The sequence below is a fragment of the Etheostoma cragini genome, chromosome 18 (assembly GCF_013103735.1).
Source record: "Etheostoma cragini isolate CJK2018 chromosome 18, CSU_Ecrag_1.0, whole genome shotgun sequence".
NCBI classification, from domain to species: Eukaryota; Metazoa; Chordata; class Actinopteri; order Perciformes; family Percidae; genus Etheostoma; species Etheostoma cragini.
In genome coordinates, this window is record NC_048424.1 from 7,051,702 (window position 1) to 7,063,905 (window position 12,204).

The 12,204-nt window shown below is 38.7% G+C and overlaps 1 protein-coding gene across 1 annotated transcript; it reads left to right on the forward strand.

Annotated features, from left to right (window-relative positions):
* The first annotated feature begins 1,003 nt into the window (after window positions 1–1,003).
* Window positions 1,004–7,835, forward strand: taf1a (TATA box binding protein (TBP)-associated factor, RNA polymerase I, A). Its single transcript, XM_034900938.1, has 11 exons — window positions 1,004–1,280; window positions 1,956–2,157; window positions 2,645–2,808; window positions 3,853–3,966; window positions 4,061–4,259; window positions 4,726–4,847; window positions 5,158–5,316; window positions 6,080–6,146; window positions 6,428–6,551; window positions 6,686–6,840; window positions 7,697–7,835. The coding sequence occupies exons 2-11, from the start codon at window positions 2,034–2,036 to the stop codon at window positions 7,741–7,743; spliced, it is 1,275 nt and encodes a 424-aa protein (XP_034756829.1). The 5' UTR covers window positions 1,004–1,280; window positions 1,956–2,033; the 3' UTR covers window positions 7,744–7,835.
* Window positions 7,836–12,204: the final 4,369 nt, after the last annotated feature.

Genomic DNA, 12,204 nt, shown 5'->3' on the forward strand with positions numbered 1-12,204 from the left:
AATGGTTATTGATTCTATTGTTGCTATGGGACCCCAATTTGTTTATGTTTGAATATACAGTATGAATGTAATGATTTCTGATGATTATAAAATATGGCAGAAAGAAGAAATTAAGAAATATTGAAACCATCCAGACCTCATAATAATGACCATGCTCTATTGGATATGTCTTGGCACTGAAACAATTTTTTTAAATTAATATAGGCAATTTCTTTGGGCAGGTGCCTGTGCATTGTCAATCTTCTGGGTTAAAATGGAATTACAGGTTGTTGTTACTGTCTCAGATTTTGATCAAACCTTGTATATATCAAGAATGTGTCCCAAAACCAAGGCCTGTCAAATATTTCCGTTCAAGGGTTAGATAGCAAGCAAAGTCTACTTCGACAGGGATATATTTTGAGAATAAAACTTATGTTTTCCTTAAATATCTCATGTCTGATATCTATCCTTCTGCTATTACAAAACACAATTTGGGCTGTTCATAGCATTGTCTTTTAATGTGACAAAAACACTAAATAATAATTTTGACTATGTATTGGTATGTAATTTACGGTGGTGTTGGTTGCTTGAAAAGTGCTTGAATTTGACCTTGGAAAAGGTGTACAGACCCCGAAACTGACCGTTGTTGATCTAAAACGATGACAGATTCAGCAACTGCACGGCTTATTTCTCCCTTAATGTGTTTTCAGAAACTATTTTCATAAAATAAGAGATTGCGCGATAGAAAGCCCCACTAGCTTGCAAAGCTGGGAAGCGGGTAACGGATCGTGTACCGACAGGGTATCCAGCCCTTGGTCTTAGCCCTACCCCTCGTTCAAAAAGAGTAATGGGACAGCACTAAGTCCCGTGTGAACGCGCAAAAACGAGGGGAAGGGGTAAGGGGTTGGTAGAAGAAAGAAAAAACAGAAGAAAAAGCAAGCGAAGAAGAAGCTCTTTGCTCCGCCTCTTCCGGTGGTAGCCAATAAGCGTGTAGCTTTTCTCTGTACTTCCTCAGCTACTTGTACTGGTTTCTTCTACTGTCTATGGTACTGGTTGGTGGGTGGAACGGTCTGTGGTGGATATTTACAACATGTGGAAGTGGTATTAATCGAGCATACAAGACACTGCATCATACTAATTTATCAGGAATGACAACAGAGATTTATACTCTGAATAAGTAACGTTTCTGTACTTTGGATTTGAATGCACCGATGCAGGTTAGCTTATTTGTTCATTTAGCATTCGCACGTTGTTTACCTTCAGAAACATGGGGCCGGAATGGTAACGCTACTGTTTAGAAGGTAGGAACTGAGCTTTGTTTTACAAGAGCTTGCCGCATCTGACTAAAGAGATCTCATATTTATTTACTTTGTTAGTGGTGATGTTGAAAACCATGCTGACGAGAAAGCTAAACAGCTAGGTGATTTAGCCTCAAATTACAGGAACTTATATTCTCATACAACTGTAGAATAGAGTTGACTGAAGTCTTAGATGAAATAACAATACTGCCACTGGTGTATTAGTGTTTATCTGTAATGACTAACGTTACCTGTCTACTATTATACCTTAATTACATAGCAGTTAGCTCCAGAGCTGAAACGATTAGTTGACAGACAGGAAATTAATCAACAGCAATTTGTAATCCAAATGGTTTAAATCAAAAAGCAAAAATGCCAATACATGTTCCAGCTTTTTACATGTGAGACATTGCTGCTTATGCTGGTCATAAATAATAAATAAATTACTACATTTGGGATTTAGATGGTTGGTCAGACGAAAAAAAGCTATTTGATATTGTGATAGCCATTTTTCAGTTTTCTGATGTTTTGTAGGACAAACCTCCTGGGGAATCCAGAAAACAATCAGAAGATTAAACGACAGTTACACTAATCATTTTGACATGACTTATGACACTAAGCAATCTTTATGGCTTGTAAGGAAGTTGCTTGCTGACACAATTTTTTGTCTCTATCCAGGTCAACGTCATACACTGAGCATCAGCGCAAGAGATACAAAGGCAACTGTTGTATTTGAGTTCAACTGCTGTGCTGATTATGGATGATTTGCAAAGAGAGCTGGTGCCTCTTGAAGACTTGGATGATGACGATTCCTCGGAAGGCAACTCTTCAAAAGGATCAAAAAAATCAAAGCTCCCTCTGGTAAATCTTATGTGTGCAGGTAAGTTGTTGTGTTTCCAATATAGAATTCAATTGACCTAAACTAATACATCTTCCGAGTTGATATCTAGGCCAATATTAACTTTTTGCATTTGTATCAGGGTTAATGCTGAGTGATAAATAACAGAAACGTCAAAGATAAGTTAGAGGTACTTCAGAAACAATGTCTTATTACAACATTTTCACCAAAAACATAGCAACGTTTATTTTTTTACTGAAAAATCGTCTCTTTGTCTCTGTACAAAGTAGTGCAATGAAGGTACAATTTGGAAAATCCTTATGGAAAATGTTTCTGTTATGTATTCATGTAAAACAATTGCAATTGGTTAATGTGGCATTATGTCAGATTATTAACACTCTCAAATATAAATATTGGTAGAAACCTCTAAAATCCAGTATCTGACTGTCAAGCTGTAGAACCTTGATGATGTTAATGACACATACATTTATGTTATCAAATAATGACTTTTTTTTTTTTCTATCTTAAGAGACTAAAAGGGAAACTGGGTTTCACCAGAGTACCAGAGTCTGTCTGGAGCAGATCAGAGAAGCCCTGCTGCATCACAGATGGCAAGAGGCAGCAGAATATATGGCATGTTACCCACAAATGTTAGAAGACCCAACCAGTGGCACAGGTCAGCCGTATAAGGAGGTAGGTTTGGTTTTGTCTGCATTGGTATGTTTTTGTGTCATGCACACGCTGTTCTAGCCTGGCCCTCCTAAGTACTTTTGCTCAATTTTCATTTTCCTTCAGTACTACATCTGGGTTTGCGGAACATTTGTGGGTTTTTTTCGGTCAAATCTTTACCGGTCCAATAAGCGAACAGTGGGCGTGGCTGAGAACGATTATGTTGCGGTTGTGTGCTGTAATGGGGGGAGAGAAAGATGCAAGGGTGAAGGAGTTGGCTAAGGCTAACGTTATCGATGCTAAGCCGACGTCACTACCAAACGTTAGTGATTGGTTCTGGGCATATCAAATAGTTTTAAACTTCAACCCACCTTCAAGGAAGTTAACACTTGTCAATGGAGAGTGACCAGACTCTCTGTACAAATGAAATGTACAAGAGTCTGGTAGGACCAGGCTAACAGTGCCCAGCCAAGGAAATATACTACACCACACAATTCTACAGGAAAGCATGAACAGATAAACATCCCTAGTTTCCACAACAGACCTGCTTCTAAAAACACAACTTCATTCTTTTACAGTCATCCAGACAAAATAAATTTGCAGTGTAAGTGCAAACACTTAAACAGTGTATTTAGGGCTGGACAGTGTATCGATTTTTATATCGATATTGTGATATGTGACTAGATATCATCTTAGATTTTGGATATTGTAAAATCGTAATATGACAAAAGGTTTGTCTTTTCCTGGTTTTACAAGCTGCATTACAGTAAAGTTGTCATTTTCTGAACCTACCACACTGTTCCAACTGTTTTTTTTAAATGTTTTTCCAGCTTATTTGCTTTCACCCACTTAATCATTATATCCATATATGATTATTATTTATCACAAACCTCGATGTGTAAATATTGAGGGAAAGCAATTATTGTCAACCCTACAATATCGTTGCAATATTAATATCGAAGTACTTAAGTAATATCGTGATATCTGATTTTCTCCATATTGCCCAGCACTAAGTTATTCATAAATCAGTAATTGTTCTTGATATTTTCTTTGCAATTTCCACCCCAGCTTATCTGGAGAATCAGCACCGAGATCCTTCACCATCACCCCAACTCAAAGATGGAGGACTACAACAACATCTATGAACGAATGAAACACTCAGGAGTTAGACATTACCTGATGGTATGTTTGCTGGTTGACCTGACTACTCAGTGCACAGTTGTTGTTTTTTTACATTACTGAAAGACATCTGAGATTTGTTCCTCTGCGTGTATAGATCTGTCTGGAACATTCATTCCACCTGCTGCTTAATGGTCACATCGAGGATGCAAAGCGTCAGCTGTCTGTTGCTGAAAGTTGGAGGCATGGGAAGGAGTCAGCAGCTCAGTATCAGAGGATAAAACTGATCCATGCCTACAGGAGTTTACTGGATTATATCATCTGGTGTGACAAAAAGTTCACACACTCCAACACTGGTAAGATGATACACAGTTTAACACCCAAAGCATCTATTACTTACTGGTCTCAGGTACGCAGACATGCTGCAAGCTCTTGTGTGATGTCACACTGCCACCTAGAGGTCAGAACCAGTTAATTATCAGTTTAAAAAGAATTTAATTATTATTTTATCATGGTATGACAATACATTTGCCCATACATATAAACAGTATACATACATACACATATACGTATATATGTGTATATATATATATATATATACATACATACATACATACATACATACAGTACATGCATACAGTACATGCATACATACACACACATTAAATCACAAACAACACAAAGAGGAAAACTTTTCAGGATTTCCAGACTGTGTAGAGGAGACACAGAAGCCGATAATTTGTTTGGTTATTTTTATATTATACAATTTTTATGTTTTTACAATGTCTTTATTGTTTGCGTAAACTGTTCCTTCGGTTTCAGAGTATGCCGTCTCTGGTGACAACCAAGACATGCACAACTACTTCAGACAGGCCTCTGTGAATCTGAAGGAGATTTTGAAAAGTCCTGGCATCTGGGATCCTTTCATATTGAGTTACGTTGAGGTAAGAACTTATTCCCAACATACTGATTTAATTTCAGAAATATATATTTTAATAACACAGGATGAAACTGAATAATTTAGCAACAATCTTAATGATCAATGATCAAATTGTTTTTTTTAAAACAAAAATGTCAAAACTTTATAGCCGTTTAATAGACTTACTATGCATTTTGATACAATCTGTCTGCTTTATGCTCTTGATTTAAGAAATAAACTTTTGTCTTGTTATTGTCAGGTTTCCTATCTATCAATTTCCGGCCCAATTTAAGGGAAATGTCCCTACTTGTTTTGTAACTGTTTTATTTTGGCAGATGCTGGAGTTCTATGAGGATCACGAGGAGGCTTTGAAAGTCCTTAATGATTATGCATATGACAGCACTTTCCCACCCAATCCCAACGCGCATGTCTATCTGTACCAGTACTTAAGGAGGCGCGATACTTCGGAGAGGAAACTGATGAAAGTATTGAAGGTATAACTGTATGTTTAAAGGAGAATTCCGGCCAGCTGTTACGTTAATCTTGATCGCTACGAATATACGTATAATTTTGATTGAAACCCCCACCAGAATCGTTGCAGGCAACACAGAGTACCTGCATCTACAAGTATGAGCTTCCACTGAGCTAAAACGGCTTTGTGCCTCTTAACAGACACAAAATCCAATTAACATGTATGTACAATATAAACAGGGCCCTTACGGGCTCCGGAATGTGTTTCCAACTCATACATTGTTTAAATAAACATTCACCTACCATGTCGCTATCCTGCCGGTAGCTAGTTCGCTCTGTTAGCTGCTAGCTGTTAGCTGCCGTCCGTGAAGTTCAGCCAGGCTTCAGCATACTCATCACGCAGCAGGTCTGTGTGTATTTGTAGCTCATCCATTTTGTGTGTGATCAATCTGAAATGAGAAATCAGAAGCAAGGATGACGGTCGGGCCTGCTAGCGCGGCTAAGGGAACTACCACATAAATCAACCAACACTGCCAAGCCCCCAATTCACCAACACCAGATCAATCACACACAAAATGTGTTGCCTGCACCGATTTAGGTCAAGGTTTTTTCAATCAATGTATACTGATTTATATTGATATTATAAAGAGATATGAAACTATAATGATACCTGTGAAACAGTGTGCAAGTTAAGATATTAACTTAGTTAAACTATAACTTGTTAGATTTACAGTTCAGCATGCAGTGTCTAATGCCTCCTCATAAGTTTCCTTCCTTATGCTGTAGATCCTCCATGTACTAGTCCCAAGCCATGAGTTGATGTTGGAGTATAGCTCTCTTCTGCTTCAGTCAGGTAAAAGCAGATTTGATCTTAAATTAAAAGTCTGACCACATAATTATACAAGGAAGTTAAAATGGAATCAAATTCTTAAGAAGAAAAGTTGAATTCTAGTTATTTTTGACCAACTGACGCCTAACTGGAAACAATATGAGGCTTATTGTTTTGATATAAGACTATTATCACTATTATCTATAGTCTTAATTTGACTAGTTTTTAATTAAACTTTGTTAAAGCCATGTCTCTGAATGATGATTTCTCTGTTCCATTAAATCCATTATTGATTTGTTTTCCAGAGAAAAGAAGTAACATCCAGAAAGCTTTGGGAGTCGTTTTGGAAATGCTGGACTTTGCCTGCTGGAGGAGCAACCTGGACGTGTGGAAGCGGCTGAAGTCCATTATTCAAAAACTACAGTTAGAGTATGTATCAAAATATTTGGGAAATTGCAAGCTCTGTTTTTTTTATTGAACTTTACATAGAGTGCAGGTCACTTTCTAAACATTACTTGTTGTTGCTGAATCCAGCTGTTCTGTATATTTCTGTCTCAAAACAGAGACGACTGGCAGGATGTTGTCTCTGGACAAATGGCTGCGAGAAAAGACTGGTGGCCTGCGCTGCACTTCACAAGCTTCCACGCCAGTAAAGACTCCGAGGAGAACCCAGAGCTCATGGAAGTGAAGGCACCACTGACAAAAATCCTTTGCCCGGGTAAGTAGGTGTGCGCGTGCATAAGCTGACTTCTGGAAGTATTGCTAACTTGTTGTTAGTGTTAACATAACTGTGGATGTTATGTCCATCCTGAATGTTACGTGTAATTCTAGAGGCAAAGACATTCAGACACAACATTGGAGTTTATACTAACAGTATTTATTTTCAATGTTTGATTCTGAGATCTGACCACAGTTAGATGACAGAGATAGACTGAGACACCTTTGAATGAAGCACATGGACATCAATATTGTGTTAAAGCCTCAATTTATAGTATCGGACTTATGATTTTAGTGCAAGTGGTGACTGCTAGTGGTAGAATCACAAAAAGGCCCCGTAGCCGACATCAGTGAATCTGAGTAATTTGAAAACCCTATAAATCACTTACATATTCCACACATAGGAGTTTTGATGTCACTGCATTTTTGTAACAAGATGTAAATTGAGCTTTTTGAGCCCTAACGTTTTGCAGGAAACTTTGCATTTTGATACATAAGTTGTCATGTAATGGTTTAAGAAAACCCCGAAGTTACATGTAAAAAGAAAACACAATTTTTCTCATGTGCACTGGGAACTATTTTAAAGGACAAGATGTTCTTTTCAAATACTTTACCAATGACATGTGGTTCATTATCTTTACAGAAGTTGGTGTTTTAATCAGCTTTTCCTTAAGATAAAACAGTAATGCCTTGATTTGGGAAATATTGGTTTGTTAATGATGTGGGGAGATCTGTACAGGGGCTAATAGCAGCATCCGTCCTCCGTAGCACCCCTGTGGGAACTCAGTATAAAAACAGTTGCATTCAAATGAACAATTACTGCAGATCTTTATGTATCAATGTGTTTCTTCTTACAGACCTAATGCTCAAGTACACAGCCTCACAGGTAACCAGCGGAGAGTGAACTGGAGGGAAGAACTCAAAGAGAAAATGTAAATTGTGTTTTCGCAATTCACAATCAAGAACAAAGCTGAGATGCTGTCGGGGTAAACAACTGAAAACCCCCGGCAAAGGCGTCCTGATGAAGAGCAAGTTGTTGTTTTTTAAACAGGAAGTTATTTTTACATTTCTTTTGTGTGAATTTATTTATTTACATTTTTTTAAAGATTCACTGACATTGCCCACTATGTGGAGCTCTTGTTCTGTATTTGTGCAGTGAGTATCTGGAGGGTATGAACATCTCATTTTGGCAGAGTATATCTCTGGATGTTCATGTTGGTTTCTGTAAACATTTTTAATGGAGTCTCATTCTGACCTGAGCTGACCTATGACCACTGTACAGTACAGAAGGGCTTTAAGGTCACAAGTTAGTGTGCACCACACAGCCTGAGGGATTTTATCTGTCAAGTCTATCAAGTCTATTGTCATGTGGGAACAGAGCTTTCAGTAACAACACAGCGGACGGTTTTGATGACAGGATCCTGGCCTTCAAGTGCTGAGCTAACGCTCCTTTAGACTGGACCGTGAAATAAAGTCTTGAATTCAGCAGCAGGCCAATTTAATAAGCCAAAGTGTTTGTAATGATTCTGTTTCGGCTTGCCACAATGTTGGCCATGCAGCAACTCAGTGAGCCGTACTGCGTGTGTATGTGTGTGTTGCTTTGCAGTCATTACATAAACCAAAGCCCAAAGCACTTGCCAGACCACAGGAGCAGCTGCAGAAGGAATCTGGGAATACATAACACATGTTGTTTCAAAACTCATAGAGCAGTAAAGAGGATGGAGGTTGGAGCTGGTCACTGCTTTGGATTGTGTCCTGGCTGTGACCTTTTAAAAGATTTCTTTCCCCCGGGGCCTTGAATTTTTTAATCATCTACACAGATGCTCACAGTTGAGGCAATCATTGCACTGTTCTCTGTCATGGAGCAGCTCTGTTGGGGGTTTAGTTTTTTTCCTCAAGGGTATCTTGACAGTTTAGAGCAAATTTTTCTACAGAGATTCAAAGTGGAGACTAACTTGTCTCTGGGACGATTGTATTCTTACCCCCTCAAAGGTGCCTACACAAAGCAGCTACACAAAGGAGCAATTGCAACTTGCTGTTCCTCACCATCTCACCTCTTCCATCACTAGAGGTTTGAATGACGTGATTCTTGTCAGCTTTTCCCACTCAAATCTGTCAAAATGGAGCTGTTTTGTCTCCCTGGAAACCGGAGAACAGTCTGACCTCAGGTAGTGATAAGCAACAAAAAGTGTCCCTAGTGCAACCTTCAGCTTATTATTGCAGCAGGAGTCTGGTGCAGGGTGACCTTCATGGCTGCTAACTAGTCTGCAGCGTGTACTTAGTTAAGACACTGAGGTCATAGAGAGCAATATGGATCAAATCCTCAATTGAAGTGTATGTAATTTTACGTCGTGATATATCGATACCAGTCAAGATATAGTACATTTTCTGAAAAAATCAATTAATTAAGACATTTCACTTAAAAATCCAGACAGAAAGGTCTGTTTTTAATTTGTACCTTAAGATTTAAGGCATTTAATTATTTCTTTTGGTTTTAACCTTTATTTATCCTGTTCACACTTGTTTTTACTGTAACAGTGTGGGAGAACAATGGCAGGTGGAAGGAGTGATACACATCCACTGGTGCTACTGGCCACTAACAGCACCACTGGTTCTACCAGATGGTCAGTCTAAGAGGAAAGGTTATGATTTATGTTCATCTGGTAATACACCCCAAGGTTGTTGGGACATAATGTACAATGAGGGGAAAAAAAAGAAAAAGAGAATTCTTTCTCTTTGGGCTCATCTGACGACTCTAACAGGCCCTTTTATAACTCCTCTAGCTTAGGGAGAAATTTACTGATGTCTTCAGCCTAACCCCACTGTGAACCGACAGGCATAATAATTGTTGTGTAATTAATAACCAGGTTGCCGGGCTGAATCTTTTCTGCAGAGAAAAAAAAAACTACTCAAATCGTGTCTTGAGAGATGTTTTAATTTTATGCCTGGTGTAGAGAGGTCCCTGGATCTTACTTTGTTGTGTGAGGCTGACATTAATTGAGTATTTCCTTCTCTTATAGTCTTACTCACTCCTATACTAACACACAGACAAGTTGGTGACTCAGGGTCTCGCTTGGTTGGTCTGCTGGGCTGTTAGGATTTGTGACCTAAAATCCAGACTTGCACAGTGACAGTGTAACATCTTAGTAACTCTGCAAGACATTTAAAGTCTGGTATGGTTTGCGAGTGGAGGGCAAAGACGACGCCATGCACTTTGGACTTAACATACTGATGTGTTTCGCCAGTGCCGCACTCTACAAGGAGGACAGAGATAAAACAGAAAAGAAACACATGAAGTCTGAATCATCTTCAAAATGCAACAGAAGATCAAACTAAAAAAGGAAATAAAAAATAAACTCAGGAATGAAGTCAACTTTAAATCTTATCATCATTACATCATTGCACTGATGGCCCTTCTGAACAGCACAATAACAAAAGGGTTTTCAACACTAGTCATACTGGCAAATGTTAAAACAAAATAAATGCTTGAGGGTAGTCAAGTCTTAAGGAACTTCAGGGAGAGAAAAAAAAGCACAAAAAAATGTGTTCCAAAAATATCCTCCCCATTCTGTCTGTAAAGTTGAAAGTGACAACTGCAGTACCTTTGTTCTTGAAGTACAGCGGCAAAAATAGCTTTCAATAATGTATTAGGAGAATAAAGACTGTGAGCTGATTCCTGGGGAGACGGCACTCAGCTCTGTATATGTGCTAAGACCAGGAGCTTTCTCAGCTGTGCACCAACTGCGAGGATAGATCAGGCTGTTGAACGCAAACTGATCCTCTTTACTTCTAAGAGTGCTCCATTTAACCAGAAAGGAATACAATCTTGGCCTTGGAATAAACACCTGCTTGATCTCATATCTTCATTGGGGACTGGAAAATCACTGATAATGATTTAGGACCTGAAATGTTGCTCATGCACACAGTTGCACGACCCCCCCGTGCAACTGAAATGAAAAGTGCCCTGACCGACAAGTTTAATTCTTTGCGTGCCTGAGTGTGATATAAGTGGTGATCTGAATGTTGTGACTTTCCTTTAAGCTCTGTGGAGACCAGCCAAGTGGAGCACAAGAGAGGAGGGGGGGGGGGAGGACCCTCAATGATCTGAAATCTGAAGAAAGAAGCATGACAGAGTTCCAGGCAGGCATCAATTATTAAGAAAAGCAAGACAGCAGTGACACAAGCTACAGATTGTACTCTTTAAAAAAAAATAAAGTTTATTGGTTTGCCCGACAGTATTTTGGCTGGTTTGACTCGGAACGAAATATCACTATCTAGAGGTGAATATTTAAAAAAGGAAAGTGACACTCCTACTTGAATTTGAAGGTGAGCTTTTGCCATCCTGGCTTCCAGGTTATCAAACAGTCAACCACCTCTGTAGAGTGTTTTCAATATTAGAGCTGCTCTGATCTTTTTTTTTATATGATCTTAAGGTTTGTTAATCTTTGACTTAATATTTCATCAAAACATTTTCTGTTTCTTATTTTACAGTTTTTTTGTTCTCAAATGTATCCATTGGTAACTGTGAACCATGTAACCCAGCTTTTTGAAAAGTGCCACATAAATTAAATTTATAAATTATTAATTATTTGTTATATAATTGAGTCATTATAGCCCTCTCCTGCAGGGGGCACTCCAGCCACCTGCAACATACTCTTTGCATTTGATGTAATGCCTTTCTCTCAGCCTTAAAAGGGCTTTATTTGAAGTGTTTGAGTCTCTGAAAGATAAAACCAGCTTTTTCAGGGGGCCTTTTTTGTGAGGATTCACCCTTTAATTCATGCCTCTTTCTTGCACTGAAAAAGTGTTTTGACTACATAGAGGAGGATAATGACTCTAGCTCTAGTAAACATGTAATCTTAGATTTCACTTCTTATTCTGTAGCCCACTTTTTTCAAATATAACAAAGCGTAATTGATAGGTATACATTGTAGAGGTGCTATTATTAAGTTCATTTCATTCATTCACCCCCCTACACACTCACTTAAACCTGCAGTCTGCAAATGAGTTTCACAATTGGTGTAATCCTCTGAAACTCTACAGGTGTAATACCATGTAGGAGGATTCTTTGAAACAGTTTTTCTGAAACCAACCTGTTAACTATGTACCCCGCACTGACTCATGGAAATGTATATGTGCCCACTGACTCTTGTTGTCCCTACTTATCTGTAATTCTGTGTAAGTACAGTGAGCAATGAACAAACAATGAGCGAGACCTGACCCCAAAGAAGCCTTGTTTGTCTTCATGATGGGGGGTTGTGTGGTTGGAAAACACAACAAAGCCTGGTGTAGTTTGAATGAATGTGGGAGCTGGAGAGTCTGTCTGTCTGTCTCTGCATTTCTGCCTTTACTCATTCTTCTCTCA

Excerpts from the sequence above, each read along its gene's own strand:
- taf1a (XM_034900938.1), top strand. The coding sequence starts at position 2,034 with ATGGATGATTTGCAAAGAGAGCTGGTGCCTCTTGAAGACTTGGATGAT. Across the intron at positions 2,158-2,644 it reads GGTAAATCTTATGTGTGCAG|AGACTAAAAGGGAAACTGGG; the intron begins GTAAGTTGTTGT and ends TTCTATCTTAAG. Across the intron at positions 6,841-7,696 it reads GACAAAAATCCTTTGCCCGG|ACCTAATGCTCAAGTACACA; the intron begins GTAAGTAGGTGT and ends TTCTTCTTACAG.